At 51.4% G+C, this 14596-nt stretch overlaps 1 protein-coding gene across 1 annotated transcript; it reads right to left on the bottom strand.

The window, feature by feature from the left end:
- Positions 1–1283: 1283 nt before the first annotated feature.
- Positions 1284–7809, bottom strand: RAB37 (RAB37, member RAS oncogene family; the record flags this gene model as incomplete). The annotated part of the gene is made up of 9 exons (XM_080923334.1): positions 1284–1389; positions 1510–1586; positions 1667–1723; positions 2285–2350; positions 3281–3333; positions 3418–3484; positions 3995–4036; positions 4994–5104; positions 7717–7809. 9 exons carry the CDS (start codon positions 7807–7809, stop codon positions 1284–1286), a joined length of 672 nt encoding a protein of 223 aa, XP_080779460.1.
- Positions 7810–14596: the final 6787 nt, after the last annotated feature.

The following is a 14596-nucleotide window of genomic DNA, read 5'->3' as shown; positions in this document are numbered from 1 at the left end:
CTGACTCTGCGCTAGGAGCAAGATTTCTGCCTTGAAAGCAAATACAATAACCTCAGAAATGTGCAATGAATACGTTCTTGGAGCCTCAGTCCCTGCCCAGCCTACAGAGATATAGTAAAGCTTCCTGTAGGTCACGGACCTGCACATTTCCAAGTGTCCTTGTAAGGGTGAGGTCAGTGCTTTGGGAGATACAGGGCTTCCTTGTTGCCCCTCTCTATACCCCAGGCTTGCCCACACTACCTTGTTTTGCATTACATCAGCTCACCCCCAAATGGACACCTTCCTACCTTCTCAAACCTGATTTGATGGAAGAGGAAGAGATAAAACCATTCTGCCCTAACATTGGCCTGAAGTTAAAGAGTAGAGTTTGCGGAGAGGGCAGACTGCTGGGGCTTAATGGGGGGAAATGAACTAGGGTTTGTTCAGTTCCACCTCCCACTCATTCTAGGAGCCAGCAAGTTCCTTATCTGGCTCTGACCTCTGCCTTAAATGGCTGCGGTGCTGTGCAGCTTGTCTCAGGATTGGGAGGGAGGGGAATTTTTTTCCAGACTCTGACCTAGGAACCCAGGTGGAAAGGTTCCATGGGAGAGCAGGGCATCCCCTGGGATGTGAGGTCCAAAGAACTGGAAGGAATGTTTTCCAGTGCCCTACCGTGCATGTGTGCAGGAGAAAAAGCGTGTGCACTCTTCCAGAAGGAGGGTTGGAGCGGGGGAAGCCAGAGGTAGCTGAGCCAACTCACCCTAGTAATTGCTATTCTTCTTATGACAATCTCCATGTTTATCTCTCCAGAGGCTTTGTGCTAGCTCCCAGCACTAAGGCCCGTTTTCTTGGAAAAGGCTGTCTTTCTGGGAGCTGGAGGAAGAGAAGTCTGGGGTCTCCTTCACCTCCTTAGTGAAGATTGGTGAGGGGGGGGGTCACAACCAGCTCCCACACCTTAGCAGGGCTTTGGCGCCCCCTGGTGCCATAATGATGCATTAACACTCTTACTAGGAGAGAGGCCCAGCCTTTTAGAACAGTCCCAGAAGGCAAAGGACCACCAAGTCCCTACCTATTTTGGGTTTAGGGGGCACGTTGGTACCTTTTGTGTGATTAGTTTATGTATATTAACATAAAGTATGAGTATTTAATCCTTCCCATGATGCAGGGAAGCTAAAGAAACTAGGGTAACGGCTACCTCCCTGGCAGAGGTGGCCCACTGAGTCCCCAGCTTCTCCTAGTTAGTGTGGTGGTTGGAGTAACTGCATCCCCAAAGGTCTCTGGGCCTCCTCTTGGCCCCTCGGGATTCACGCAAAGGAGCAGCAGCTGGAGCGCTTCTTCTGGGACTCCACATAGTCTCGGATCTGGAAGCTGGGTTCGTCAGGTTGTCTCCCTGCACGGTATTTCAGCTCCCTGGAACAGGAAGAATCATGGGGCTGGGAGTGTAGCTCCAGACATTCCCCTCTCCCACCACTGGCTTTCCAGACTGCCCTCCATCCCACCTCAGGCTCCCCTTCCCTGCTCAGTTCTTACTTAGCAACTGCCAGGAAGGCCAACTCCACGTTCATGCCAGTCTTGGCACTGGTCTCCATGAAGGGGACACCATACTCCTGCTCCAGAGAGAGAATCCTCAGGGCCTGCTTCTGGCCTCCCTCACCATTCACTCAAGCCCCCCCTGGCAGTCACTTACCCTGGCCAGTGTCTCTCCATCCTCAGAGCGGATCACTCTTTCGCTGCTTACATCCGCCTGTCAAGCCCCGGTGGGTCAATCAACTTCCGGGAAGAAAACCTCCACCCCAGGAAGCCCATCTTTTACCCCAGGAGCAAGCACTACCTGCCCTCTTCTGGTAGCCCGAGGGAATGCAGGCAGGCGTCATTGGCCTGGGGCCAGGGTTTTCTGAGTTGCTCAGGCTGTGTGCCCGATGCCAGCCCTGAGTACTTGGGGAGGTGTGTAACTCTAGCAAAGGGTGTGGTGACCCAGCTTCATCAGGTGACAGCAACTGAATTAAACCCTTTGTACTTAACCCCTGACCCTCACCCTGTCTGTAATGACCTAAGGATGGATGGCAGCTGAATCACCTGGCATCTCTCTCTCTGGTGGCAGTTGTTGCTGCTGGGGGAAGGGGCTACTTCTAAGGCTTTGGGGCAGGACAGGCAGAAGCCACAAGACATGTCTGACTCCCGCACTGAACACCTCAGAGTCCTCTGCTGGAAGGATTTTAGGTGGCTATGGAGCTGGGTGGGGCTGGTGCAGAGGCAGTGGGAGAGAAAGGCCAGAGTGCACTGACTGTACCACAGAACCACTCACCTTGTTGCCTAGCAGCATGATCACCACATCCCTCTGGGCATACTCATGAATCTCTGTGAGCCAGGCCTGTGGGAGAGGGGAAGCTGAGCTAGGCTGAGGCCAAGGACCAGGGTATTCTTCTCCTAGAGTGCTCTGTCGGGATTCTAAAACCACAAAAGGGCTCAGTATTCAAAAGCCATGCGATCAGCCGTGTGCAGGGGACACAGGGTTTTATACGCCCTGCACAGAGGCAGAATTGGAGGTCAGTCTGAGCAATCTATCTAGACTCTACCTCAAAACCAAAACAACCTAACAACAACAAGTAGGAATTGGAGGTGGAGATGACTAAGCGTGACTGGGGATGCAATACAGTAAATACTTGCCTTGACTATACAAGGCTCTCAGTTCCATTATTCTGTATTGCCTTTCTGACTGATAAGTACTATGATTGATTAGTGATGTCTGCCAGGAGAATGGGCATAGAGATGGCCATGCTATCCAGTTTCTATCCTTTTATACCTATCTGTATTATCCCCTCAATCTGCTTGTCAGTCCTCAAGGTCTAGAAGCACACAAAACAATAGCCATGTTGTGCACTGAGTAGTGTTTGTATTTATTGGTTAAGGCCTCTCTAATGGTTTGGCTGTGAGGACACAGCCACTCTCTCTTCTTGAGTTGCGACTTGGCCTGGACGCATGTGGAGTTTTCTGCTTGGGTTTTCCCTGTGGAACCACCCAGGGTGGAGCTGGGACTGTTTTGAACACTCTGCTATATAACACACTCATGAATCCCAGTCAGGGCTATACAGGGCACATCGGTCTTCTCAGTTTCCATGTCTACGTGGCAATCACATAGTCACTGCTGAGTATCTTTCAAAGGTGACAGGTTCTATGGTCTACCTGTTTTCATGGAACTGCAGCAATTTGGTCTTCAGAAGCCCTGTTCTGGCTGCTTAATGTAGGCAGGGTTGTTGGGGTGGGGGAAGGACCTTGGGGAGGGGAGGAGGGGAGGACCTACCCTGATGTTGTCAAAAGAAGATTGGTTGGTGATGTCATACAACAGGAGCAAAGCTAGAGGGGGACAGATATAGAGGAATTCAGGGTCTCTGCAGAGATGCTGCAAATGGGGAGGGGACAGAGGACAGGGGGACTTACCCTGAGCATCTCGGTAATAAGCATGGGTCACACTGCGGAAGCGCTCCTGTCCTGCAGTGTCCCAGATCTAGGAAGACAGAGAGAGAAAGAGAGAGAGGTGGGAAGGAGGCAGGGCTAGCTGCTGACTGGAGGGCTCATGCTGTGGTGAGAGAGCTGTCGGTGAGATTGGGGAGAAGGAGGGAGCCATTTCCTTCTCTGGGTTTCTCACAGGCTCCTGAGCATCTGATGACCACCTAAATGGCTTTTTTTTGGGGGGGGGGCTAAATTCATTTACTGCTGTTTCCTTTTCTCCAGTCTAGGGGTTGGGGATTCTTAGAGCAGTAGAGACTCAGAAAACTGGGGGATGGGAGTAGGGCAATGCGAGAGGCTAAGCCAGGCTAAGGGCACTTTCAGTTGCCTTTGATAGGAGAAAGGGTGCCTGGGAACTGCTTTTTCTGCAGATATCAAACAAAGAAAAGCAGTTTCCTCTCATGGGCCCCACAGGAAGTTACCCCAGGCTGAGGCCAGGGCTGCTGGCCTGTGGTTCAGGTTGAGAAGCAAGAGCAAGCCCCTCCCCCGCCCCAGCTTCTCCTCCTACCTGAAGCTTCACCCTGGCACCATCCACTGTCACTACTTTATTCTGAAAGAGAAAAAGGGCAGAGGGTTGGGACGGGAGGGAAGGAGAGGCTGGCCCCTGAGTTCTGCAGGGGAGGTTGGCCCAGAGTTCTGCCAATTTCCTGTCCTGGTCTCTTTCTCCTGGCCTGCAGGCACTGTGGTGAACCTGAGACATCTTCAGTGAATACAGCAGTGGGGGACCTGCTCCAAGATTCCTCCGTTCATTGTTCTCATAACCCAGACGGGCAAGGAGAACCTTCAGACCTGCCTGGTCCTCTGTTGGACTCAGCAGGCAGCACAGGGAGGGTGTGGGCAGCTCTGCCCCTTCTCCTCTTCAATCTCTGTCTCCTAAGGTTCAGCTTTAGCGACGAGCCACCCATTAACAGCATCCCAAGGCCTTCAGAGGTTTGACCTGCAGGACCATCTTTTCCCCAGCTACCCATAATTCTCTCAGTGAAGCCTTAGCCCTCCATCCACTGGGAGAAGCATACTTCTTCTGCAGGCCCACCTGCTAGGGTTAGACCCTTGCCCTCTGGGATCCTTTGAAATGCAGTAAACCCAGTGGTCCCACTTGCACACCGATAAGGATAGAGATTGGTAGATACCTGGGCATGGGGAATGGGTAGGAGACAGCCCTGAGATCTGTTGTCTCTGAATCCAGACCTTCAGCTACTTGGCCATTGCTTCTTGAAAACTGACCCAGCTCAGATGGTCACTAGCAAGGGGGCTCTCAGGACTTAGACCACAAAACTAACTTGTTTTGGGGACATTATCCCAGAGCAGAGAAGAAAGTGGGCAAGATGCCAACCCTACCCAGACTCCTTTGACCTAGCCATCTTTTTCAGTTCTGGTGGGAACACCTCTGGGGCCTTCCAGGCCGTAAGCCCCAGGTGCCTTCAGGATTCAGAGCAAAGAAAGGGCACCCTTCCTGAGCCTGAGCTGCAACCCAGCTCACTGCAGGAGGAGCCTGCAGCCACCTCACCCTGAAGTCTATGCCGACGGTGGCTATGAAGGTTCCGGACAGGAAGGCCCCGTCTTTGAATTGGATCAGGAAACAGGTTTTGCCGACACCCGAGTCTCCAAGAAGCATCACCTAGGAGATGGGGGCAGAGGTAGTCAATGGCAAGTGGGAAGGAGAAAGGGTCTTCTGGGGTTTCAAACGCCCCGAGAGGAGAAAGAGAAGGGTGGAGAAGGATGCCGGAAGGACAGAGGGACACTTGCCTCCAGTGTGCCTGTCCCTGCCATCACCATGCCTCTCTCTGTGTCCTTGCCTCAGACTCCTAGGTTCTCCCTGTGAGCTTCTTGTAATAGTCAATGTCCTTGAAGTGGAGCTGAGACTCCCAAAGTGCCTGGAGCTCTCCAGAGAACTTCACATTCTGTTGGTCTGTACCTTGGATATATATTTGCCCATTGTTGCCCAGTGCAGAGGTTACCACTGCTCTGAGTGTATGCTCAGTTGGGTGGGTCTCTCACACAGGGAAAGGACTTCTCCTCCAGTAGCCTCCCGACATTTGATGGGTGGCTAGGAGCATGGTGGTTCAGGTCCTTCATCCCAGCACTGAGAGGCAGCCAGATCTCTGTGAGTTTAAGGGCTAGCCAAGGCTAAATAGTGAGAGCCCCCTCCCTCCCCGTCCCATATATATATTTTTAAAAGACTTGATAGGCAGGGCACTCTCTTTAAATTACTATTGTTTGGGTTTCTTTTTGGGTCAGACATGTATTTGGAAGTGTCTAATGAGGGCTTATGTTCATAATAGGCTTGCAGGCATTAGGGAAGGCTGGAATTTATTCTGAGATGGAGAGACAGTTAGTCTGAAGTTTTTAGCAGAAACCTCCTAAGAGGGACAGATGGCTGCAAACTGGCACCTTTGGGGTCGCTATGGAGAACATGCAGGTGTGGTAGAGGGAGCTCTTTGCACGGTCGTCTTAGAGAATAGAGGTGTATATCCCCAACTGCCTGGTTAGACTGTTAATAAGGTTGGAATTGCCCCAGGCTCTCTGAACTTGATAATGAAGCCAAAAAGTTAAGAAGCTTTTCTTTAGCTATGGGGTCTTGAGATCAATTAGTTGATTTTAGTTCAAAGATGTCGGAGTGGGCCAAAGAGGAAGAGATAGAAGTTTATATTATAAAAACCCCACAGTGTGCTTTGGGGAAATTTTCCTAACTTTTCTGCAGCTTGCCCACCGGAATAGAAAAGTGGGGGTGGGGCCGGTAGAGTGGGACTCACTCCACCGAGGCCTTTCTAGAACTCGACAATGTCTAGGGCCAACAAGATCTGAACCACTTAGGACTCAGAGAAGAGTGTCCTGGTGTGGGTATTGCTAGCCCGAGACCCCAAACCTAATGCGCTCCAAGGAGTTTCCTCCCCGCCCCCCCAGCATGCTCTTTTCCCACAGCTACAGACTCAGGCCGGGCTAAGCCTGGCACGCTGGGGGTCAGCTATTTTGCAGGTGCTGCTGGCAGGCACTCCGATGGCTCTGGGGCCCCAGCTCCACGTGGGAGGGAGGTGAATATGGTACTTGTGTATTTTACAGGTCACAGCTGCCTTGAGCAAATGATGCAGACGGTCACCCAGCCCACGAAGTCCACCAAACACAAACAGCTGCTCAGCCTTGCCACCTCCTAGGTAAACAGTTCAGTTGTCCCACAGGGCAAGGAGGTCAGGAGATTCCCCATCAGCCTGGGGGCTGGCCATCAGCGGCTCCCCTCCCCTGAGGACTTAGAGCCCCATTTCCTGCCACAAGCCCACACAGGACGCCTATCTCAACGTCTCTGGCTGGGTAGGCTGGCTGACTGGCTTCCCCTGAAACCCTTGGGGGAGGTGTGAAGATGTGAGGCTCCTAGTGAGAGTGAGATCTGGTATTGGGCAGGAATCAAGACCCTGAAAGAGGCAGGCATCTTTCAAGACCAGATCAGCTCTACCTCGCATAGACGTCACTGATCTTTCTCTAACCCTGTAGGAGTGCAAGCGACTGGCTGGCTCAGCATCTCTTTTTAGAGTTCCATGTACTTGCTCAAGCCAAGGACACAGATGAGGGAGGTGGTGACAGACCGGCGCTCACACTTCTCCCATCTCCTTTGGTGTGGGGCATTCCTACAGAACGTAGGCACCCCAGAGAGTTGTCTTTATGGCCGTCAGAGGGGGGGGGGTGGGCCACTGTCACTAATTGCCATTGTCTTTCTTAGCTTCTGAAAAATTCCCAAGTGGACTTGTAGGCTGACTACACACAGCCCCGGGGTGTTGGGAAGGAGCCGTGAGTCTGTCTGGAGGCAGTGGGGAGGGAAAGGGTGGGATTTGCTGCTGGGGGGTGGGGACCGAAAGCATTGAAAATGTGACAGGTGTCACTTTCGGAGGCTTAGCTCCAAAAGGGCAGTAACCTTGAGATGCCTCTGCAGGCGGGGATGCCCTGTCTGTGTCTTCAGAGGGTCTCCATCCCTTAGCACTCCAAAGTGTGGCAGAAGAGGACTGAGTTTTGTCCCCAGGGTGGAGAGTTTTTCTGCTCTGCCTTACCCAACACCCTTCGAGGTTAGCCTAGACACTGGGATGAACCCAGGGGTTATGCCCCAGACCAGAGACCCAGTCGACACTTCCAGAGAGGGGTGGTAGACAGGGAAGGACAGGGTTCTAAGGCAAAGGACATCGGGAGGGATGTCCCTAAGTGCCGGCCTGGGGGTCCCCAGCACTGGGCACAGAGCCCACCCACCTTGCCGGTGAGATCGTAGTTCGGACTGAAGGGCGGGGAGCGCTCAGGGGCCTCGCCATCCCCAGCGGTAGCAGCTCCTGGTGTGCCAGTCATGTCCCCGGACAGTCAGAGGTGAGCCGGGCTCGCAGCAAGCGAGGGAGAGCGCGGAACCGCCCTGCCTTAGGCTCCACCCACTCCTCCCTCCCCATCCACCAACCGGCTCGGACCCTGATAGACTCCTCCCCCCGTCCCGCCATCCCCTCGACGACGCCAGCCAGGACGTCTGAGACTCTCAGAATGCACGCCGGAGGGACTGGCAGTTCCCCTGAGAGACATTAGCCTAGTTTAGTGCTCTTACAGCACGAAATGAGTCCTAGTACAGAACCCGCCCATTAAGGTCGCAGTGGCGGGGTTAGGTTGCCATCGAGGCAGCGGCTCCGGGAGACCCAGCTAGCTGCAGAAGGTGTGGCGCTTGGTTTCCTTACTGCGGCTGTGCAGAGTAACCAGCAGGGCGCGCCCGAGCTCCAGCCAGCTGACAGTCCCGTACTTACCTGCAGGAGAGAAGCTGGGGATGTCCCTGAGCAGTGTTTGACAGGAAGCTGCATTCTGAGGCTAGCACCTAAGTAGTTCTGGTTTTGGTGATGGACCTCAGCTCATCTGAGTCTACTATTGTTCACCGACACTCACCTTGGAGCGTACTGACCATCTAGGGAGCTTCTGGGTGGTGCTAACACTTTGGGCTCTTCGCTGCGTTTATCCCTTATTTGTTAGTCTAAGCCCCTAATGTTCCGCCACGGAAACGCGGGGTTTTGAAGTCCCTCTTTCCAAGGGGGCAAGGTACGGCCAGCATTATTCAGGTAAGGCCTAGGTCTAGCCACCGAGTGGGTGCCACATGAATTCATGAAGTCGTGGGTCATTTAAAGCCGTTTTCAGGACAGCCCAGGAGCCCAGCAGCTCCTGGTGACAGGGGGTATGGAGAATCTGGGGTTGCACGTACCAGAACTCAGTGAGTAGCTGTGGGCCAACCTTTCAATATCCCAACGTTGTACAGAAGGGGACAGGATGGGGGACTGGATGCAGGGTATAGGAAGGGGAATGGGCCCCTCAACTTTCTAGGTTAGGGCATTCAGGGCTGGCTTTTTAGTGATTATGACTTGGGAACTGGCTGTGTGTGTCAGCAGCAACTACTTCCTGGCAGCTGAGAGCCCAGATGGAGGTGACTTTGTCAAGGTGGGAACTGAAAAGGGGTAGTGGCTTGCCCCTTGCTCACCTTCCACTGGAAACTAATGTCATGGGGGTACATTGTGTCCCCCAAGAGATATGCTGAAGCCCCAGGCATTGGTACCCAGAATGTGTGTGACCCTCTTTGGCAACAAGAACATTAGAGATGTAGGTTAGAATTGGGTCATACTGGACTAGGGGCCCTGTGCTGGTTAATATTGATTGTCAGCTTGGCAGGCCCCAGACTCATGCCTGTGAGAGATTAATTAGGTTAACTGGGGTGGGAAGACTGAGGGAGGACAGCATCACACCTCTCAGTTTTCTCTGTTGCTGTCTGTGATGGCTGCGCTATGATCAGCTGCCTCAGGCTCCTGCTGCTGGGACATCCCCCGCCATGATGGACAGTATCCCCGAAAACTTCCTTTCTTAACAAGCTGTTTGTGTCAGAGCAACAGGAAAAGTAACTGAGACAAGCCCCTAACCCGGTGTGACTGTGTTGTAAGGAGAGATTTAAAGCAAATGGGAAGAAGACAGCCTCCTGAAGACAGAGACGGGAATATTTGACGATTCCAAGGAGCATAGACAGTCACCAGAGCTAACAGAAGCCGGAAGCGGAAGGGAGAATTCTACTGGGATACTGGTGACACCTTGGTTTGGGACTTTGGTGTGTGTTGTTGGCTCCGTATTATTTTGGGAGGAGGCAGAAGCTTCGGGGGTTGAGGTTTTGCTGGTGTTAGGGATTGGTTCTAATGCTGTCTCAATTCAATTTAGCTCCCAAAGGTTGCCGTCCCAGACGCTGAGCGTCTCCGCCCCCAGCTGGATTTGATTGGCAACAAAGAATTGCCATACAGCCAATAACTAGGCAGGTAGACTGAGGCGGGACTTGGATGGATCAGATTTAGAGCTGCGGAAGGAAAGTCATCTCAACTGTAGGTGGAAAGGGAAAATGGTCCTATGGGAGTGCGCCAAGAAGGCGACAGGGCAGCGAAGATAGAACTTAGATTTAGAAGGCGTTGAGTCAGGCGTACTGGAGGGAAATGTATGCTAGTTGGGCGGAGGATTAGAACTGCTCAGACTTTGAGCTAGTCAAGGATATATAAAAAAATAAGCTAACGTGTGTGTGGGGGGGGGGGTGGGTGGGTGGGAAGGGTCTTGAGAGGAAGAGACTTTCTCGAATCCAGAGGGCTCTGGCGGGTGGGAGCATCTTGCACCGGGAGCCAACGCAGTTTAACTAAACTTGCCACTACAGCTGGAGCTAAGCTGCTAGTCACAGTTGTTCTCACTTTAGAAGGATGGGTTTGGGTTGGAGCAAACCAGGAACCTCCAGAGACAACAGAGGTAAAAGCATTCTTACAGAGAACCGGGGAGAGTACAGTCCTGTTTTTCTGGGCAATGCTTGTTAGCATCTTTGGGTTATGGGCCTGTAGCATGCAGGCAGTGAAGATTGGATGAGCCATGCCTTGTCCCCTGAGATGCTGTTGTATCCTGTGGTGTGTTTGAGGGCAGTCCTGAGACAGACAGAAGCAAGAGAGCCGTAAGGACCTTCAGAGTAGGGCTGTGCAGAAGAGAGGCTTACGAAAGGGCAGGGAATCATTAGATGTAGCCTTCAGGGCAGAGGGAATGATCTAGAACAGCGAGGCTTTCTGACCTCTGCTCTGCTGTGTGCACGCCCCGGCAGCCCGTGTCTTTCCCATAGCTGCGTACATCTCATGTCTTAGCACAGTCACACACTCTGGCACTGACACTGTAGGACAGGCAGGCCTAACAGGCACACCTCACACAGCCCCTTACCACACATGCTTCACACCGCAAACACACTCTCTGTATCGAATGTCATGAAACGTCAGAACACCCATCTCCTGGTGTAGCACAAGCATGACCCCCAGACACAAACCCCACGTCACTACAAACAGATGCAGGCCTCTCAGCACATGGAAACCACAGATATAATTTGCATTATACCGAGAACACATTAAATACATCAATGCCCACATGCCCTCAAATTGACCCCATAACTCACATCCTCAACCGATGACCAAATCCCTCTCACATATAAAACACTATAAATTACCCAACCTCTCTCGTGCTCCCCGGATGTGAAATGTGCACGCACACCACATCACCCTCCAATCAGAACCCCTTGCCCTACTGTGCTATGAAATATTCACACAGCCTTCCTGATACAGGGTGGGCTAGTGACACCGGCTCCTTCCCTGCCTATTTAGGGGAGCCCGAGGCCTCCTCCCAGACATGCAGGTGGACTGAAGAAAACCCTAGGCTGTGAAGCACATCCCCCACTGACTGCAGGGTCCAGACGTGGAGGGAAGACTAGGGTAGAAGCTAGAGCAACAAAGTTGACACTGGGGTTTTGCATACCATAGTGCATACATAGATCACCCCACAGCACAGCTCCCAGGTCATGTCAAAGTTCCAACTCTATGTCCCGATGATGACCTTACTCAAGCAGCCTCTGCAGGTTTTTACATATACCCAGTGACTCAGTCATGTGCTCCTTTGGCCAGTAGATGGGGAGTTTAGACTTTAACAGGCAATAGTGAGATGGTGGGAAACAGACAGAAGAAAGCTTTGGGAGATACCTTTTGCAACATGGTTTGGGTAAAACTGGAAAGTCTTGGGAAAGTAAAGACCTGTTGTAACAAGGAAGATCTGATTTGCAGTGGGACAGGGGTTGGTTGGAAAGGGTAATGTCTTATGGCTTGAATATGAAATGTCCTTGTATAAGTTTCTTTTTAGAAAATGCTCAGTGCCCAGCCCATGGCATTATTATTTGTTTTATGTGAGTACACAGTAGCTGTTTTCAGACAGACCAGAAGAGGGCATCTGATCCCATTACAGATGGTTGTGAGCCACCATGTGGTTGCTGGGATTTGAACTCAGGACCTCTGCAAGAGCAGTCAGTGCTCTTAACTGCTGAGCCATCTCTCCAGCCCATGTTGACAACTTTTAAACTAAAGTGATGGGAAGTTGAGCTATTGAATTGGTGCCAGGAGTGGGGATACTGCTGTGACTAACCTAACTGAGAGGGTCTTCGCCTTTGGAACTGGTTTGCAGGAGTAATTTGGAAAGGTTTGGAGATGTGGGCTAGCAAAGGCCCTAGAGTGACCTCAGCAGGTGACTGTGGTGGGAGCTTAGAAGACCAAAACGGTGATAAAGAATGTGGATAGTGAAGATGATTCTTGAGGTTTCAGATGGGAACAAGAATTTTGAGGGACTGGACTAGGAGCCATTCATGTGACAATCTTGCAAAGGACTTTTAACATTTTGCCTGGGCTCTCAGACTTGGTAGGGGGCAGTGTTTAAAAGTAGAAGACTGATCAACCCAATGGAGAAAGTTTTGAGGCAGTTCAGTATCCAGTCTATGGCATAGTTACTGTCAAGTTGCCTTCAGTGATGTTTATAGTGAGACTGAAGAGTAAAAGGCTGAACAGAAAGTCTCAAAAACTCGCAGTCTGTGAGTCAAAGACTCCTTACAAAATAGGGGCTAACAAAGGTAGGGCTTCTAGAGAGACTGGTATATCAAAAGATAGGAGGTCTGACTAATATCTCTGTGAATTCTAGTAATGTCACCCCTTCATTAAACCAAGCAGTAGGACTCTGCATCCAGTATGACAGAATCTTGTGGGATAGAATTTGGGGAAAACCAGAGTTTGAGAGGTGTCAGCTTCATGCCTGAGAAGCCATAGACCTGAAATTTTTTCAGTGAAGGCCAAGTCCGTTCTGTGTTTCCTTTCCTCTCTTCATGCCCAGGCCAGGGCCAGTAGTAGCTCGGTGGCCTTTTCTGCCTCAGTTATGGGCAAAAGTCTGATGTCCAAGCCCAGAGCCAGGGCACTTGCAAATCACCCTATGTGCTTTTTAAAAACAGTCTCACAGTTGTGGCTTGAGATAGCTCAGTGGCTAAGAGCATTGGCTGCTCTTTCAGAGGACCTGGGTTCAATTCCCACCACCTACTTGGCAGCTCACAAGTGTCTGTAACTAGAGTTCCAGGGGATCGATGCCTCCTTCTGGCTTCCATGGGCCCTAGGCACACAGGTGGTGCACAGGTAAACCAGCCATACACATAAAGAATAATAATAATAATAATTTAAAAATTTCTCACTGAGTGATGGGTCATTAAGCAAGGATCTTATACCCAGCATCTCTATGGACAGGTATTAGAAGAACACCCAACGTCCTTCAGCATCCTTGCACGACAGGATGTGGGAAAGTAGTTGCTGTGCAAAGATCCAGCTGTTTTGGGCAGGGGGATTGACCAGGAAGGAGAGGCGGGTCTCTGACACTAAACAGAACAGAACAAATGTGAGTAGGCATTGTCACAATCATGCTATGTCTGGGCCCCATCCCATTTCCTCTATATGGTTCCTGTCACATGTGGTTCCTGCCCGCTGTTGCCGGTCGGTATTTCCCATCAACTTGTCTAGTTTTAGGAGCAATTGGGTGTGGATTTGGGTCCCAGCTGTGGAATATGGTTGTGCTTGTTTGTGGCTCAAGGTCCTGCTCTTGACCTGAGTGTCCCCAGGCTCAAGCTTCACTCAAGCTGATGACTGTCTGGATGCTGGCCTGGGCTAAGCACAGTTGAGGCTGTAGAAGGCTGTCCCAAGGTTAGCAGGAGACTTCTTTCACCCTGGCTGGGCTACTTGTCTTTCTCTGACTGACTAAATCCACTCCTTGCTCATAGATTTGCATTAGTTTTCTTGCTGAGTTAGTAGCTGAGTTCAGAGAAGAGACCTCATGGGCTGTTGGGGTGCATATCAGAATTTCCAGAGTCTGGATCACCTACTCTCTGCTCTGCAAGGGTAGGTGGAAAGTTGTGGGTGTGACTGGGAAGGAAGAGGGACATTGCTTGGAGGAGGCCATCCTAGCACATAGACACATATCTCTCTTCCAGACAGGCTGACCCCAGGCTTTAGGCATTATCCAAATAGCCTTGGCTATTATCCAAATAGCCCTGGCTGTCTGGGACTTGTCCCTCCCTTGTTCTGTCTTCCTCCTAGAGAACACTGGGCCTCAACTTGTCTAGTTCAAGAAGCACTTGGGTGTTGATGTTTCAAGACAGATTCTATGTCAGACAGCTCACAGCTCACAGATCTCTCTCTTCCCATTCACTTCCTGGGCAGTTACCTGTATCTATGCACAGGCTGGACCCTTGCTTTCTTCCCTATGACCTCTTGGGAAAGATGGTTTTTGGGTTTCCTCCCTTTCTTCCCACAAGTGTAGATACTGCGTCCCAACCACAAATGTGACCTCACAGATCCCATGCTTTGGTTTGTCTAGAGGTCTTCAAACTTTCATATGGTCTAAGACCTGTTCTCCTGTTCTTTTCAACACTGGTTCTGGAGGCCAAACAGCATGAGAAAGGGGGAAGCTTTGGGAGGGGCCTTTTCAAGAATTCAGGGGAGTCAGGGAATATCTTCAGGCATGGAAAGTTAGGGAGGCAGGGGTGAATGGCAGAGCAGAACTGCTAGTCTGTGTCAAATTGTGAGGGAAGGAAAGCCTAAACCCACTTTCTAATCGGACCTCACCCACGTGCCCACACCCAGGTGCTGTGTCCCAGGAGAGAGCAAGTGCTAAAACCCAGACTTCAGTCCTTGCCTGCTGGCTTCCAACCCATGTGGCCATGCTGAGTTTACATTTTTTTGCAAGGTCATTTGTCACCCCTAGC

This window comes from Micromys minutus, assembly GCF_963924665.1.
Source record: "Micromys minutus genome assembly, chromosome: 10".
NCBI lineage: Eukaryota > Metazoa > Chordata > Mammalia > Rodentia > Muridae > Micromys > Micromys minutus.
Note: the sequence above shows the minus strand (reverse complement) of the source record. Positions and strands in the feature narration are given on the sequence as shown.